The sequence below is a fragment of the Euleptes europaea genome, chromosome 3 (assembly GCF_029931775.1).
Source record: "Euleptes europaea isolate rEulEur1 chromosome 3, rEulEur1.hap1, whole genome shotgun sequence".
NCBI lineage: Eukaryota > Metazoa > Chordata > Lepidosauria > Squamata > Sphaerodactylidae > Euleptes > Euleptes europaea.
Window position 1 is genome coordinate 45,756,754 of NC_079314.1, and position 18,619 is coordinate 45,775,372.

An 18,619-nucleotide genomic window follows, 5' to 3' on the forward strand; every position below is an offset into this window, starting at 1 on the left:
CTCTAATAGTTACCTACTTCTGACAGTTGTAAGGGCAAAAGAACGAGAACAAAGCAGACTTCATTGGTAAGCTTGTTCTATAAAGGAAAACTGTGTTGCCTTCCATTCCTTTTGCCTCTGTCAGGGCACCTCTATATAACAGATTTAAACTGGCATTGCTCTTTTTCGAAGGATCCTGGTATTATAGTTTTGTGAGGGCCTACATAATTCTCTGTTAAAGATCCTTAGCCACTTCAGACAATTATGAATTCCAGAATGGCCCAGTGGGAAAACAGGTCTATGTATATCTAAACCTGATGCTTTTCACAGTAAGTGTTATTCTTTTGCTTTTAGTGACAATTATTCTTGTTTTATACAACTTTCTGAAAATGACACTTTTTATTGGGCAACCTAATTGGCTTGTCTTTTAGTATTATTTTTATGCTTGATGATTAACGTATGATTAATTTGCCTAGGAGTAAGACACAGCCTAATTTCTTGGAATTATTTTTCTTCTTTAGATGTACAATTTCATTATTGCCATCTATAAAATAAAGTTTATTTTTTAAAAAAACCAGATTTTATATTAGCTTAGTTGCTGGGTATAGACATCCCTGTTCATCAAGCCAAGAGCCATGCACACACACCCTGTTTAAATCCCAAGAGAGACACTAACATTTGTTTGCCAATGCAATTTTTTGTTTGCAATCTCCTGTTTTAATTGATGTTGCTACTGCTTTGTTTAAACATAGCAACCCCAGGATTGTCTGGACAAACTGAAACAATCCCTCCATGGTTTTTGTTTGTTTCTAAATTAGTTAGAACATAAAACTCATGTATTGTCTTTATGTCACCCCCCATTCAGCATAGTAAAAGATGCATTTGTTCTTTTTCATTATTCATTGCTCAGATATCACATCTGTTACCACAAAGGGCTGAATATTTTGTCCAGGCTGCCATCTTAATCCAAAAATAACCCTGGCTGTGACCAGATATGGATATCTGGCTTTTAAATACTGGTGTCAACTGCTAACTTTATACAGACTGAAAAAATATTCTTGGCTTTACACAAAGACTGATTAATTATAGTTGCATTTACAAAATATGTAGTAAAATTATACAATCACCCCTTTGAACCTAAAGCTATTGGACTGCAGAATGTTTAGAAAGTATGGATGATTACAGCTGTTTTTGCTGTAGACTCTCAAGAGACTACCACTAAGTACAAAACACAAGCTTTCCAGTTCAAAGTGATCGTCCAAGCATGCCCTAATCCCTTGGCATGAGTTGCTCATCAACAGAAAGTGAGTACAACACACAAGCGGAACCTTTGAGTCAGGGTTCCCAGCAAAGTCCCATGATGCCTGCAGTTGAGCAGTGCTACAAGAGGTCCACAGATCAGTGGCCGAGCACATGTTTTGCATGCACAAGATCCCAGGTTCAGCCTCTGGCATCTTGAATTCAAAGGATCTCACACAGCAGGATTAGAACAAGCCGAAGTCTGACACCTTGAAGAACCGCTGTTAATCAGAAAAACAGTGCTTGGCCACATGAAGCAATGATTTGAATCAGTATAAGGCTGGTTGTGAGGATTTCCCCACCCCACCATAGTGTTTCCACCTTCCACACCTGGGTTGCTAGCTCCCCGTGGCCTCAGAATTGGGAAGAGGAGTGGGAGGTTAAGTCACCTGGTTCACTCCTTTCCATCAAGCTGGCTCTGAGTTTCTTTCTCTCTCATTCTCTGGCCCTCTGGTCAGGGCCTAGCCTGCATATCCTCCCCAGCCACTCATGAGTTCATCCTTTTTATAGCCTCCTTTAGCCCCTCCCCATCCCCATCAAGGCTCCTCATCCCCATCCAGGCCCCTTCACTCTAGGGTTCTCATGGGGCAGTACAAAGATTGGGGGAAGAAAACGCCTTTCCCTCCCCAGACTGCCAGTTCTTCCTTCCTGGGCTGCCCCTTGACATCTCCCTCTCACATCCCGGGCCTCTCCATCCTTGCACTCTTCCCCCTCTGGCCTCTGTGTCTCAACCCCCATGAAGTCTTTCACCCTCCTCCTAGCCCCAGTCAACCACTCCTGCTCTGTCCTGGGTCCCCCAACCGTTCCAGTGCCATCCCAGTTCCCGCCAACTTCTCCAGCCTTGTCAGGAAGTTTGCTTGGCTAACACTGGGCCTGCTTGGACTTGCGATGGATGGTGGCCCTTGACAACACCATCTGGAGCCATTCTGCCAGGCCCATACCTCCCGCAGCTGCCTCCTCATCTGTCCCCGACTCTTCCCTGTATTGGCAACCAAGTCACCATCAGGAGGCTGTGGCCCAACTGTCCCCAGCCTTGGGATCTCCGGAGCAAGGTGAGTTGAACCTCTCCCTTGCCCAGGCTGGGCTGAGTTGGGGGAAGCCTTCCAACCCCCGACACAGATCTATATGTTCAAGAAAGAGCTATGGTGGCCCTATATTTCTGAAAGGGTTTGTTCCCAAGTGAAATTTGCAAATGTCCTGAATACTAGTTGTGTGACCGTGGTCTTGGTATTTTCTTTCCTGACGTTTCGCCCACAGCTGTGGCAGGCATCTTCAGAGGAGTAACACTGAAGGACAGTGTCTCTCAGTGTCAAGTGTGTAGGAAGAGTAATATATAGTCAGAAGGGGGTTGGGTTTGAGCTGAGTCATTGTCCTGCAAAGAATACTTTGCAGGACAATGACTCAGCTCAAACCCAACCCCCTTCTGACTATATATTACTCTTCCTACACACTTGACACACTACAAAAAGAATACTTTGCAGGACAATGACTCAGCTCAAACCCAACCCCCTTCTGACTATATATTACTCTTCCTACACACTTGACACTGAGAGATACTGTCCTTCAGTGTTACTCCTCTGAAGATGCCTGCCACAGCTGTGGGCGAAATGTCAGGAAAGAAAATACCAAGACCATGGTCACACAACCAGGATAACCTACAAGAACCGATGAACTCTGACCGTGAAAGCCTTCGACAATGTCCTGAATACTGTTTTACAAGTACAAATCCCCCTGGCTGTTGGTGTGATAAATCAGGCAGGCTGCATTATGGGAGGTGAAAATAGAGAACAAGGGGTTGCTGGGATGACTACCAGAAGACAGAGATGATTATTAATCCTGTCAATCAGCAGCTACATGGGATGACAATCAGCAAAACGGATAGAGTCAGATGGCTCAGCTACATAGTCTTTCTTTTTTATTTAGTGTTCATTTAAAAAAAATTTTTTAGCAAATGCAACTTTGAGATTGTTTGATCAATGTGGAAAGTGGCATGGAGGGAAGGAAACTTTTCCTCCTCTACCATTCTCTCCTTTGAAGCAGCCACGCCTGAGCTGCTATTAGGGGGTGGCTTTTTCCAAGAAGAAAATTGCAGGGGAGGCGATTTAGAAGCAGAGTAAAAACAGATAATAAGAGATAAAAACACTAATATAAAATTAATTATCTACATAAAATCTCCCCATACATCACTCATCCCCATATATCTAACAGTTAAAATTTACTCAGAATCTGAGTACAGATTCTGTACAGATACAGTAGTTCTTTGGTCATCCCCTGCCAATAAGATTTTGAGGACCATCTGCTCAGAGAACAGTTTCTTATCAGCCAGTACAGGTTCCAATAAATCCAAGCATGCCTGAACACAGAATCTACAGCAGAACAACACATGACCCAATGTCTCAATCAGGTTAACAGAACAAGGACAAAATGTACAATTACTTGAAATGTTTTTGTATCTTCTTGACAGGAGTGCAGATGGTAGCACATTAAATCTAGCCAGTGTAAATGCATGGTGATATCTTGGAACTGTTAATAGAGACATGCATATTGATGTGGGATCATTTGGGCTTAATTCAATAGTAAAGGGGAGCGCAGTGGGCTTTAGCCAATGTTTCTTGGAAATCAATATCCTTTATATGGTCATTAATCACTAAACTAACTTTACTCAACCCCCATGGATTTTTAAAACACAGAGAGAAGACCAGCATTGTTTCTCATCTATTGTATTGAGCCAAATTAGAGTACCGTATAAGGATTATGCTGTAAAGAAAACTGTTTTGATAACTGATGGACAAAAGTCAGATTCTAAATCTAAAATCTGCTAGCCAGGCCAAATTTATAAGTGATGAAAGGCCACCTTCTAATCTTAGGAATATGAATTGAATTAATTCGATAAAAGGGGTAGCTGCTTGTACCCAAAACTGGAGCTGTGTATCTCTGAATGGCCTGGAGAGTATCCAAAATATTTGATGCAGTGGACTGGATTTTGGTTGGGAGATCCCAATCAAATCCCTCCTCATCATGACCCGGGTTTAGTTACTGTCTCTCAATCTAACTTCCTTGACCGGAATATTGTAAGGATAAGAAAAGTGCTAAATAAATGCTACATTAATTAATAATTAACATGCTAGTTAAGTAAAACTGGAAGCCAGTGGCACTAAATCTTATGCTGGAATAAATTTTGTTGTCTTTAAGGTGCCACCGGACTCCTATTTTATTTCACTGCTGCAGACTACTGGGGCTACCCATCTGGAATCTTCATGTTGGCTAAACGGAATTATTCAGATAAAGAAACATAGCCATCAGGTATGTGCAAGTCACACAGCGCAATCCTAAACAGCGTTACAGTCTTATAAGGGGACTCAGAAGGGTCTGGCTAGGATTACACTGAAAAATATTTTAAATAAAAAAGTGTTTTGAGTTCTACAGAATTGGGTTTTGTCTGTGTCCATTTCTGGCCTTTAATTCATCATCTCCTTTACTTTAAATGAACCAACAACAAAAATATGATGTATAATATAGAGCTCTTCCATTGATGTTGTGGTACTTTTGTGGACAGAACACCATGTCCTGCATCTTCAATAAATTTAAAGTAGTTTTTTCTTCTACTCTTACTATACCCATGTATCCAATTATGTCGTGCTTTGCAAACATCTGCTTTATGCCATTTTTAATGCATTATGAGGGTGGTATTCACCACATGTAACTTCTGAACTTTCAACTAAGGCTATAAAAGTGTTCACCTAGCAACAGCTTTGAAAAGACCTAGAGACTCTGGCTTATCCACACACAGTGGCAACCCCTAAATCTTGAAAGGTTTTTGGAGCAGCATAAAAGCTCCATAACTACATTGGCATAAAAAGGAGAGACAGATGTTGCCTTCACCTCCACCCACAGGAATTTTAGTGGCAATTAAGCAAACACTTTCTATCCTGTCAAACTAGTCACTTGGGAAATCAACATAGTGGTGATAATGTGACTACCATTACTGACTACAAAGCCTTTTATAGGTATCCTGGATTAAATACTGTGATAAAATGAAAGTGCACCTGCTAGAATGAATATGAACCCATGTATCCTAGAAAAATAATAATAGCTGTAAAGTGACACAAATCCAAAAGGTTCCACAAGCATTACAATACTTACTGATAGCTTCAGATGGTCCTAACAGCAGTGTGATGCTAATACATATGAAGGAAACTTTAGCAAAAGCAAATTTCCCACAGCCATATTAAAGATATAGCCTTTTTATCAAACATTATACATACCTGCATATATCATTTTGAAATTTGGAGAAAACCTATCTTAAATACAGTTTATCTGAGGTAGCCAAGAATCAAAAGTGTTAATCGATGCCTTTCACCTATGCTCTATGTCTGAAAATTAACATCTCTGCCTGTGTAGCTCAAAATGTATGGGGTATCTCAACAGTGGTTAAAGCTGTCACACAACCCTATGCAAGCTTACCTGGGAGTAGGCACAACTGAACAAAGCGGGATTTACTTCTGAGTCAAAATGCATAGGATTGTACTGTAAATCTCAGCTATGATAAGTAAAAAAAGTTCTCAACATCCTTTCAGAAAAAGTAACAGCCAATGTGGGATGATGAATCTTGGAACATCCAGACAGGCTAAACTCCACCTGTCAGGGCCAAAATACACAATATGCGTGGCATGAGTTGGGAGACAGGCTCCTAGCTGGTGGTGTTGCTATGGACTCAGGTGTTGATGCTATGTTCTGTTCCTTGGGGTTGGGTCTTTTTTCAAATGTCTTCCTTTGTTAATAGAGCATATACTACCATGACACATGCAGGCATTGAACCACTTAGGACTGGTCTGTAAGATGCCTCACAAAGCAACAGTTTAACAGTGAACATATTTTAAGTCCAGTTTGTCCACTAGTGAAAACGGCACAGGAGAGAATCCTGAACCCCCACTTTCCCACTCACAGTGTTTGGGGCCATGTGGAGCAACACAATGTTTTCAATGTGTGTTACACTGATCCTGTGTATGACGAGTCGGGTTGAACACCCAGGTCCCAACTTGTGTCATACATATCATGTATTTTAGCCCTCAGATTCTCGTGAAAGACCTCCATTCTATCCAAAGTGTCTGCGTGTGAAAAAGAAGAAAACTGGACCCATTCGACTTTGAGGATACCAGGCCAAACTTGCCTGTTACAAAAAAATATATGGGAAAACCACTGATCAAAGTTACACAAAAACCAGAGCTGCCAATGTCACACTTTTAGGGCCATCAACCATGTACCATGTCTAGAGCTACTAAAGGAAGGGTAGGATTAACATGCAATAGATATCTTTCCCAGACTGACATGAACATTTCTGGTTTTGCCTTTATTCTAGTCACTTTTGCTTCTGTGGCAGTGCAGTTATAAGCAGAGTTACCGGTATCAACATTAAGCAATAAAAATGTCAATTCCATGCCAGTCTAACAATATCTGACTCAAGCTTGAGCAGCTGAGTGATTTCCATGATTCCTGCTTTTCACGTCTTATCTTAACACTCTTGCTTTCTTACTATTCCATATCCAAATGGATAAGTGACCAATGCAATTATTGTAACATGAGATTGGGGGTGATGATATTGGAGGGGACTGTGCAAAGTACCCCACACATACATAAATGTTTGTCATGTTCACCAGGCTTGCCCAGTTTTCTAGTCTGAGTCCTTGTACCATATGAAGCCACTCTGAAGAATTCCCATATCTCAATGGTTGCTTATGGGAGGGAAAAGCAGGGCTATAACAACCCAAATGGGATAATGCCAGTGAGTTTACTAAATCTTCATTTACGGCTCTTCGGGTTTTACTCAGTAGTTATGAGCTTCTGTCAGAGTGTCAGACTAGGATCTGGGAGACCCAGCTTAGAATCCCCACTCCGCCATGGAAGCTTTCTGGGCGACCTTGAGCCACCAGACACTCTCAGCCTAATCTACCTACAGAGTTGCTGTTGTGCAGGAAAAAAAATGGAGGACAGGAGAATGATGTAAACTCATTTGGGTCACTATTGGGGAGAGGTATAAATGAAGTAAACAAACAAATAATGACTTAGAGCAGTCCAGTGGAAAGATATAATTATCAAGTGAAAAGATATGAACTGCACTGCATTGTATTTGCAGTGCAAAGTGTTTCAGATGTGATGCCTTTTTAGATAGTGGGGATCCTAAGCTAGGTTGTCAAGCCCTCATAGAATCACAATTTTTTTGCAAGGACCTGCTGCTAACATAGATCCCTCACAAAAAAATCTATACCCTGGTAGTCTACTTCCTTCACACTGCTGCCCTCCCCTAACAATTGGTACTTCATATATGTGTTTGTGGTGTGTGGCCTGCTCTCTCCAACAAAGCTGATTTTCATGGGTAGGAGGGGCTGTACATCATGAATACATCTGAGGAATATTATGTCAGCTCAGTTACAAGAAGATGCCATCAGCAGCATCTCTCCTTCCATGTCTGTTAGCAAGACCAGCCTTCCTGATAACAGTCCTTTTCCTCATCCATTATATCGGGATGACACAATTTTCTACCAGATCAGACTAGGGCTGTCGGTTTGATCTAAACCTTTGTTATCACAAAGGCCCCAAGCAATCACACTGACAGTAGCAGTAACACTCTTTAGTTGGGAAAGTTTCAGGATGGGGGGCCACAAAAGCGGCATCACAAGATTTAAATGACACCTAAACAGACCAGTAGTGTGCGCCATTTTATTCTAACCAAAGAAGAACATTAATGAAACAACCCCCTTATAAATTGTTAACATGCACTGGAAACATTTAGCCAGACTAAGGTCATCTTGGAAATAATCGGCATGCTGCAACTGAACAGGACTAAGCAATCCTTGTTCATTTCTTCTACCAGTTTCCAAAGTTCCTGCAGTTCTCTATATAATAATACATTGTGTCAGGAAAACAAGACACTTTGTATAGAGGGAAAGATTGGCTATTAGCATTATTTTCCTGGGAAAAGGCAGATGGAGTTGAATGGTGATTACCCAACTCGACACATATTCCACATAAAATGCTAAATGCTAACATGCCATTCTTATTGAGGTAACAACTAGTACTACAGCTAGCTTTGAATGAGAGAGAGAGAGAGAGAGAGAGAGAGAGAGAGAACAAACAAACAAACTACATATTCTGTTTCATGCCCCTTACGGGACAACTCATTTGTAAGGCAGACATAAATAATTTTTTTTTAAATGACAATTGTTCTACCTGTTTGCCAGGCAAACTGTGTATAATGAACATATAGCAGGCTGGCAGGAATGAATCAACTTGCTTCCTTGAACTTGATGTCTGTTATAATAATGCACATTCCATGCAACCACAACCAGACAAAACTGGGTTTAGGGCAGCAAAGACAACTGTTTATCAAGCTACATACCACTTTTACATTATATCCAACATATTTGAATGAACGGGAGCAACTCCCAGTCTTCCATCCCTATTGTCTCATTGTGTGACTGGAGCTAATGTACAGAAAGAAAGAGCTTACATGTGTTTGCAGTTCCTGGAAAGTGAGACAACAGCAGACAATGCTCCAGGCAGCTATGAGGAAGGCTACTTCATGTGCTTACATCATGCTGAAATTAAAGGGACTGTCAGGCTCCCCTGTCAGTGGGCCACAGCCAGGGACTGGCTCACCCTCCAGCCTCCTTTCTGATGTTGGCCTGCCCTAGGGTGAACCTCAGAAGTGTGACAGGAGGGGGGGTCAGCTTCTCTCCTGGCCCCCACGCTTTAGCTGCCCTTCTCCTCTCCCTGTAAGCCACATGAGAGGTGTGGTTCTTCCTCCCCAGCCCACCCTTGGAAAGCTTTTCGGTCTGGGGGCAGGCTGGTCCTGGGCTTTGCCAATCCCAACAGCCTTGGGGCTGGGCTTGCAAGTGCCAATGGCTCCTCCCACAATGCCTCTGTGCCTTCTGCCCCACCTTTCCTTCATCCCACCCTCCCTTCATCCCACCCTCCCATAGGGTTGCCAGCTCCGGGTTGGGAAATACCTGGAGATTTTGCGGGTGGAGCCTGAGGAGGGGAGGGTTTGGAGAGGGGAGGGACTTCATGGAGTCCAATTGCCAACGTGGCCATTTTCTCCAGGTCAACTGATCTCTATCGGCTGGAGATCAGTTGTAATAGCAGGAGATTGCCAGACACCACGTGGAGGTTGGCAACCCTCCCCTCCCACCATGACTGACTTTTCCCACCACGCCTCACTTGGTGTGGCTGCTGCTGTGGCCTCTGCTTCCTCCTGGGGCTGCCTGGAGAATTTCCGTCTGCAGGCCTCTGAGTCAGTTCCGCAGGCCATAGCCAGCCTACTTTGCTGCTGTTAGCTGCCAAGGTGCTTGTGGAGCTGGTGAGAGTCAAATTGCCAAAGCAGCCATTTTCTCCAGGTGAACTGATTTCTATCGGCTGGAGATCAGTTGTAATTGTAGATGATCTCCAGCTAGTACCTGGAGGTTGGAAACCCTAACTAGCTACCAAAGCCAACATTTCAGGTGCTCCTGCCATTTGGCAGCGTGGTACTGTAGTGAGAAGCAATAATGCAGCAAATTCTCTATGTATTGCCAGGGGGTGTGAGTGTGAAAGAGATCAGCAGCAGTTTTTCTCAAATGTTTGCTTCTACCAGTTTATTAGCTATTGCATATTTTACTAAATGTACATGCCAAGAGTGTTACACAATTAAGCAATCTTTATACAAAACATTCACTATCAACTACCTCTTTTACAGCACTCCATCTACTTTCTTAGAGAGGCTTTATGACTAAACTGTGGGTTGTTGTTGTTATGGGGTCCTCAGTTTATGTACCTGAGTTGAAATGTGAACTTCACAGATCTGTCTGAGAATGTTGGCATGACTGAAATTCAGCCTGTGTCTTAGGAACAGAGCCAGACACCACCTGGTGAGAAGAGGCCTCTGGACTTTCCTCCAGTATTGGTTTGGCTTTAAACACACAGATTTACTTGATTAACTATACCTCACCAGTTTTAATGCACACTGATGTCTTGTCAAAGAAGTGGAAACTGATTAGGTTTAAAATATAAAGTGTCTTATATATGTTTCATATTCATGCATTCATTTTTACCAGTGCAATCTAGAGAAAGCTGACTACGCTTTGTTGACAATTATCTCAGTCTCACATTTGTTTGAATGGTGCTTAGTATCTTTGCTTTCTTCTTTGACTAGCTTTTGGCCTGTTTACATAGAAGAGTCATTTATACATTTTATTAATCAGAAGAAACAGCAGGAAAAATGAAACAACAAATTCATTGTACTTTGCTGTGTTTCTCTTGGACAAAATGAAAGGTTAAGAAACAAAAGGGAAACCTCCCAAGGTGATGTAGAAAATGGGTTTTATCTGTATAAAATTGCCCAACATCCTTCAAGCCTGTTGCTCTTTCAAAGTCATTTTTCTCTTTCTTCCCGGTGCAATTCTTTAAAAATCTTTAAGATCTGCAAGAACAGCTCGGTTGTCAGCCTCCCAGATGCAATGGAAACACCCCACAGCTCAAGAATCCTTGAGCTTGGCATATTTTGCATATGGTGCTGGCTGATCCTCAAACAGATTGTTCTCACAACTTGAAAAAGGCAGCAGCCAACAACTTGGCTAGAGAATAAAACTTGTCATTATCTCAGCAGTAGTATTCTATAGACCGTTACCTGGATGGCCCAAGCTAGCCCGATCTTGTCAGATCTCGGAAGCTAAGAAGGGTCAGCCCTGGTTAGTATTTGGATGGGAGACCACCAAGGAATACCAGGGTTGCTATGCAGAGGAAGGCAATGGCAAACCACTTTCGTTAGATTCTTGCCTTGAAAGCCCAATAAGAGCTTGCCATATGTTGGCTGCAACTTGATGGCACTTTATGCACACACAGTACTTTGACTCAGCCAAAAGTTCATTTTATTCCATCTCCCCACTCTCTCTATTCCCAAGGTTATGTCCGCCACTTCTCCTTTGAACATACCGATATACCAATGTAAAGAGCAATCCTGTCAGATCTGAAAAAGCATTCTGTTTTTACACTGAAATATATTCTAGGACATTCTGTTTTGGGTTTCTGGTTGTTTATAATGCTAAACCTTGAAAACAAGTCTGCCAGGAATTCTGTTTAAAGTATTTGTGGGAATGAGATAATGGAAAAATGAATAAGAAAGTTTCACTCATGTCAGCAGCATAACAGCAGTAATACATTAATACAGGAGAACAGTGCAGTTTTCTTAATTGCTTTAGTTCTCTTTGTATGTTCTCAGGCACCTTGCAGTGAAATCCAAACCAGGGTTACACCTTTCTAACCAATTAGCTTAGAAGGGTGTTATCGCTGCTTAGGTTTGCCCTGAGAATCTTGTTTGAGGTTCTAGTTATAAATCATGGTGTTTTTAGACAGTGCTTAAACTGAAAGATAAGCTGAAAAGCAACATTGCCTAATATATACATGCATTCTAAAACCACCTTTTTAACTCATTAACAATATTTATAGGTCAATATTGGATTAAATCCAAACTATGGACTCACAGAAGCGCTCCTTATGTGATCATAAGGGCACCATTCAAGCCAATTCCATGTCCGGATCCAAACCATCAAGCCTTCAATTAACAGAGTAAGTTGGAAGAGATCTTTGTCCCCATCCCCTTTTCCAGTGCTGCCCCCACCCCCGAGCAACTCAAAATATCTCTCCAGAGAATCATGGGACCCTCAGGAACAGTGTGGGGATACTGCAAGGAGGAGGAAACTGGCAGAAATACCCCAGCCCACTAGATGTTTTGCTCAACTTGAACAGTAAGATCACAAAGAGCAATTTGGGAGATCTGAGGAGATCCCCTAGTGGTAGGAAGAAACATAGCAGCAATCCTTTCTAAAAAATTTCTCTGAAAAACTCCATATTCACCATTCCAGTATTGTGAGGTTGTGACGCGACACTCTTTTATAGTTATTATTTATATATTATTATTAAAATATTTTATGCTGCCTTTCCACCTAACTTAAAGACCCCAAGGCAGCAAATGATCAGAACATTAAAACAAGCTTTAAGACAATAAAGATAACAATTTTAACAATTAGTTTTGTTTTTTTTCCTATTGATTTTATAGCCTGAGAAAGATCCAGTTTTTCAATTTGTTCTATTTCAATTTGTTCTATTAACAAATTTTCAATTTGTTCTATTATCCCCATCAACAGCTGGGGATTTGAGATCGTCAGTACCACATTATCAGCATAACTTTTCATTTTAAACTCTTCTCCATCCATTTTCAATCCTTTAATTCTAGTGTCTTGCCTAATCTTGGTAGCCGTACTTCTAGTGCAAGAATAAATAAAAGCAGCAATGATCGACATCCTTGACATGTTCCTTTTCGATTTGAAATCCATCAGTTAACACTCAATTTATTAAAATATTTGCATACTGTTTTGTATAAATACTCTGTAACCAGTTCATGAATCTTGAGCCACAATTTAAATTTCCAAGCATTTTAAGTAAAAAAAGAAAGAAAAAAGGCCAAGCTATATTGTCAATGCTTTGTCAGCATCTCAGAACATAAATGCTGATTTCTTCTCCTTTTCCCCACAAATTCTATTGCATTAATCACAAAACGTACATTGTCTTTCATTAATCTCTTTGGTACAAAGCCAGTCTGATCTGTATGAATTAGTTTTGTTATAAATTTCCTTAGTCTCTCTGACATTGTGTGTGTGTTAAGTGCTGTCAAGTCGTTTCCGACTCATGGTGACCCTATGAATCAATGTCCTCCAAAGTGTCCTATCCTTAACAGCCTTGCTCAGATCTTGCAAATTGAGGGCCGTGGCTTCCTTTATAGAGTCAATCCATCTCTTGTTGCGTCTTCCTCTTTTCCTGCTGCCTTCAGCTTTTCCTAGCATGATTGTCTTTTCCAGTGACTCTTGTCTTCTCATAATATGTCCAAGTATGACAGCCTCAGTTTAGTCATTTTAGCTTCTAGGGTCAGTTCAGGCTTAATTTGATCTAAAACCCATTGATTTGTTTTTTTTGGCAGTCCAGGGTATCCGTATCTCTGACATTATTGAGGTAAAACGTTTATAGTCCACATTCAACAGTGAGATGGGTCTATAAGATTGTAGATAACAATTTTAAATGTAATCAATGAAACACATAAATGGGAAGAGGCAGACCACCAAACAAAATAGAAAAGTCTGCACCCACTGGCAGAAAAACGACGATCGCGAGAGGCAGATGAATCTATCTCTTGGAAGGCAAAGCATCTTAACCCCCCCACCCTTGCAGAGTTATGGCGTCCCAGTACATCTAAACCCCAGCAAGTGGTGATCTGTCCCTGACAAGGAGATTGTTTTCAGTCTCCCCACCTTAAGATAATCTTTTCCCATCAAGAACAAACACCAGATAAAGAAATAAACTGTACAGTGTATAGGACCTATTATTACCCAAGACAAGCACACACCTATCATGGAGAGCATGAAATCCTGAGCTGCTCCCAACAAGGCAGCCTCAGCACTGATGTTGAAGTTCCCCAGGACAAGCAGTCCAGGAGTCCTCAACGCCACTGCTGAAACTTCTACTACCCACCCATCCATGAGATTTCATACTGAAATGAACCTGAAACCTTGTAACTGGAATAATAATAATTATTATTATATACACCCTATCGGCCAAAATGAAAATTTAAGAGTAGCCTACCTCATCGAGGCACTGAAATGCAGGACTTGAAGCCACATCAATGGAACTTTCATCTCGGAAATTAATTGTTGGTGCTATGGCATAAATAGGATCTTCAAAACACACTGGTTCTGATTCAGGTTCAGATTCTGAATCACTGAACATGGAACCGGCATTTTCCAAATCACTCATTTTCCCTGTTTAAAATTCTGAAAAACAGTAAAACTTCATATGTCAAAATGATAAATATTTAATTATTTAACAGAAAACAGAAAACAGAACCTTTATTGGCATTAACTATTTAATTATTTAAGGAAGACACATTCAAAGTTGAAAGGGAAGAACAAAACGGATTAGAGATGAATTGCTGGATATGCTTATACATAACAATAACAGGGGTCACCTGTAAGGCATATGTAAATGGAGGAGATGAGGGACATCTGTTGTCATATATATTGAATGATTGTGTATGGCAGAAATATATGTGAAAACTGAAAATACCTCATTCAAAGCATGCTGAGAAATAAATTTAAAAACTGAACAAGACAGGACCTAGTTTCTGTTCCTCTAAATATAGAGCAATGGTTGTGAGTAGTATCAAAGACCACCATTGCAAAGGCACAAATCCATCCTAGAACAGATCTACATCCTTAACCAGTTCCAGCAGCAGGGGAGCTAGTAGGGAATACCACTGACAGAGTCCTCACTGTATACTGTGTTACCAATGGATCCTACTTCATAAATTGTTGGACTGAGCGACTCAGCATGCCTGGACATTGGAGGGTGCTAAATCACTCTAAGTGTGTATAAGTGCTATCTCTTTGAATGGGATGTTCCTCTCTTTGTCTTAACCTGAGAGCTGCCCTCTGACCCCTCCTCCTCTCTCTGTGTGTCCATTGTTCTCTCAGTCTCTCCACATGGAGTCGTACGTATCTTCAGGTCTCTCCTGTAGAAACAACGCCTCATACTTGCACGCAAGTGATGCCAGACTAGTTGGCCATTGTGACAGGAAAAAGTACTCTTTACATTAGGCTTCTCTTTCTTCCTGCAACCTGAATGTAAACAGAATCTACTTGAATAAATGTAAGTTTAACTTTTTTGCAATATAATTCTTGGGAGATTTATTTACTGCACTCAGCATCACACGTCTATGACTGGGCAAACTCTGCTATATTAACCAAATATCCTAATGAAGCAGCAGCAGGGGAGCTAGTAGGGAATACCACTGTTAGAGTGCTCACTGAATACTGTGTTACTACATGGTCCTAGTGCATAAATCAGGGCAGACCTTAGGTGCCCAACACCCCTGGTGATCAGTCCCAGGAACCACAGCAGGGTAAAGAGAGACATGACTTAACGAAGGTTGGGGGAATCTCCAGGTCTTCAGATGCTGAAGAAATTAAGTTAGCAGATAAATAAGTCACAAGAATTAGAACATTTCAGAGCTTTAGTAAAGACTCTTAGCTTGTCTATAAAATTGTATTAACTAGTCTCATGGAACCCTAAACTTTTTAAAAAGTCAATGAAGAACATAAACAGCATTAGATTACTTGCACTTCTTTGTTTTTATCTCTGACTGGCCCTAACCTGATTTCAACAGGTGCTGTGGAACACAGGCAGGATGCTGCTGCAGTCGTCGTGTTTGTGGGCTTCCTACAGGCACCTGTTTAGCCACTGTGTGAACAGACTGCTGGACTTGATGGGCCTTGGTCTGATTCAGCATGGCTTTTCTTATGTTCTAACAAGGCAGGATATTCATTTTAATCAAGCAGACATACTTTTTCAAATACATTTAACTTGGACCACATGTCAGTTTCAGCTACACAAATTAGTTTATTTGAACAGCAGTTGAAACAACACCCAAAATATCAAGGACACAACACAGTGACATCTCTCTCTCTCTCTCTCTCTCTCTCTCTCTCTCTCTCTCTCTCTCTCTCTCTCTCTCTCTCTCTCTCTCTCTCTCTCTCTCTCTCTCTCTCTGCCTTTCTTGAGGCACCGTGGCCTAAAGATCAGCAAAATCTTTGAAGGCTACAAGTGTCAGCTGGCCTCTAGTACTGTCTGGATTTTCTTCAAGGACATTCCACTTTGCAGAGCATAGTTAGCAGATGCATTTGCTTACAAATTCAAAAAAAGGAGGATGCCTCCTAGAGAAATCAAAACATTGCACAACCAACTGCAAACAGCATAAGACAAATGGTGTTTTAAGGAGAAAGCCTTTTTAAATCCATATCACATTCTTTAACGTTTCTATATATGCTGAGCTGTTGCAATGTTTTTGGGGTGCTTCTAAGGCTGAGGAAAGGTTTGTGGCTTACACAAACCCACTCTCTTCACTAATGCCATTCTACTTTCATATGCAACATGTGCCAATTTTGGACTACCTACTAAGTCCATATGGATGGCCCATCTGTGGCTTGGGCATCACCAGATGCACAGCCAGCAATAGGATGTGGCATGCTGGCATAAGAGCAAGGGGGACTACAGAATCAGGTCTGTCCTCCCTGTGTCTCTTGCTCTGCTGCTTCTTCTGCAGCTAACCGGGCTAGAGGAAAAACCACATGGCACAGATGTGGAGCTGGAATCCTCCTTGCCCACGATACACACATTCATTTATTTAAAACCCCCACAACATTATCTACTCAAACTCTTTCTGTAGATTTTTTTGGTAGTGATTCAGGGTTAACCTTGGAAAAGCTGGAACTGAAGCATGTAGCCACTCCCTCAGAGGCCCCAAGACACAACTTTTTATATGTGATTTCTGTTTCTGGCAAAGCTATGATATAGGAAAATTAAAAGGTGTATTTGAGGATGAAGTGATCTCTTACAGATATATGCCAAAATGTTACTTCCTAGGCTGATTTCTAAACTCTGAAGTTAGATCATTTATGAATAAGGAATAAACGTGACCCTTGGAAGAACTCAGAATTTGAAACTCTGAAGGGCAAAGACCAATGGGGTAAAGGATGGAGTTGCAGGAGTTTTTCAGAAGACTGAGAGTGGTGGAACAAATTTTTGAGCAGGGATGTACCAAAATGTGAGAGCAGAGAGATGGGGGTGCAAGGCTATGGATGGTTTTAGAGATGAGAATTCTGTGCTAGATCCAGGACTGGACAAGAAGCCAACGTTGAAATTGTCAGAATGTTGAAAGAAGTGAATAATTTTGGTGACAGAACTCTGAATAGAGGTGAGCGGGTTGACAATGATCAGAGAGGAAGAAAGTGCTATAGTCAAAGCAAGAGATGATCAGAGTCTGAATCTGAGTTTTCTTTCAGGGGAATAAGGAAAGGACTGAATTTTTAAATGCTAGGGAAGAAGAAAAACAGTCTGGTAACAATGAATATGGGAACTGAAACAGAGTGAGGAAACAAAGATAAAGCCCAATCTTTAGAGGTGATGTTGACAATGTCAACATGCACAGAAAGTATAAAAGGCAAAGTAAGACTCTGAAGCAAAGATGAGAAGTTCAGTCTTAGACATATCGAGTGTGATACAGCAATGATTGAGAAAGGAGAAAGTAATCAACTGTTTCAGTGGAAAGACATTTGGATGTTGTTTCTTCCCTGCCTTAAGGAAGGGGTAATATTTTTAACAAGAATAATGAAAGATACCTTTTCTACAACATTTTCCTTTGCAGATTAATGTGAAATATTTTGAAAAGCAATGATTACAAAGAATAGTTACTTCTAGCCTTCGGTCATTTCAAATTTCTTTTAATAAGCACATCTTGAGCAATTACAATTCCTGGATACTATGTCTAAGAATAACTAGGAATAACCAGAAACTGGAACTCCATGGCTGAAATAGAGGCACTGACTTGCTGTGTTGGACAATGAGCCAGTGTGGTGTAGTGGTTAAGAGTGGTGGTTTGGCGTGGTGGACTCTAATCTGGAGAACCGTGTATGATTCCCCACTTCTCCATATGAGAGGCAGAGGCTAATCTGGTGAACTGGATTTGTTTCCCCACTCCTACACATGAAGCCAGCTGGGTGATCTTGGGCCAGTGACACTCTCTCAGCTTCACCTACCTCACAGGGTGTCTGTTGTGGGGAGGGGAAGGGAAGGTGACTGTAATCCGGGCTGATTCTTCCTTAAGTGGAAGAGGAAGTTGGCATATAAAAACCAACTCTTCTTCTTCTATTGGAGTCTGGTGTGTTTTAAATAGGGCCTAAACATTCTAATTTACTGCCAGTTTTTGCAATCTATTAATTATATTAATTTAATGTGTGCCTGCTTTAGGCTACAAGGTATGAGGTAGATATAGCTGCTAGTTTAAACACTGCCAACTTCCTCAAGCAGTACACACATAGTGCCCCTGCTATTTACACACATGTACTAGCGCCAGGTGCTTCCACAAAGCAGCAAATAAACAAACAAACAAATAAAACAAAAGGACAGCTGCCTGGGAACTTGCAACCCAGCAGGTGTAGTTCAGGTGTACAGGTCAAAGGCCACTGCCCTAAAGGATGCTGCATATTGACCATGGGTCATATCCCATGTATTAAGCACCTCAAAGTGTGTGTTTTGACATTGAAAACACAGTGCAGTTGCCCTTGAGAAACGTAGTTTGGAGGTTGTGGTATTTGTAGGTTATCAAAGTTAATGTTTAGAAACTTAACTACATAAAAATGCAAGTGGAACATAACACTTTTGCAAACTATTAATAGAAAGTGCTTGTGTCAGTTTACCATCCTCA

The 18,619-nt window shown here is 41.2% G+C and overlaps 1 protein-coding gene across 1 annotated transcript in view; it reads right to left on the minus strand.

Annotated features, from left to right (window-relative positions):
* CCDC146 (coiled-coil domain containing 146) overlaps positions 1-14,115 on the minus strand; it is a 68,074-nt gene extending 53,959 nt beyond the window's left edge. The window contains exon 1 of the mRNA XM_056846226.1: positions 13,945-14,115. Within this exon, the coding sequence (XP_056702204.1) occupies positions 13,945-14,115 (171 nt within the window). The remainder of the gene's footprint in view (positions 1-13,944) is intronic.
* Between the last annotated feature and the right edge of the window lie 4,504 nt (positions 14,116-18,619).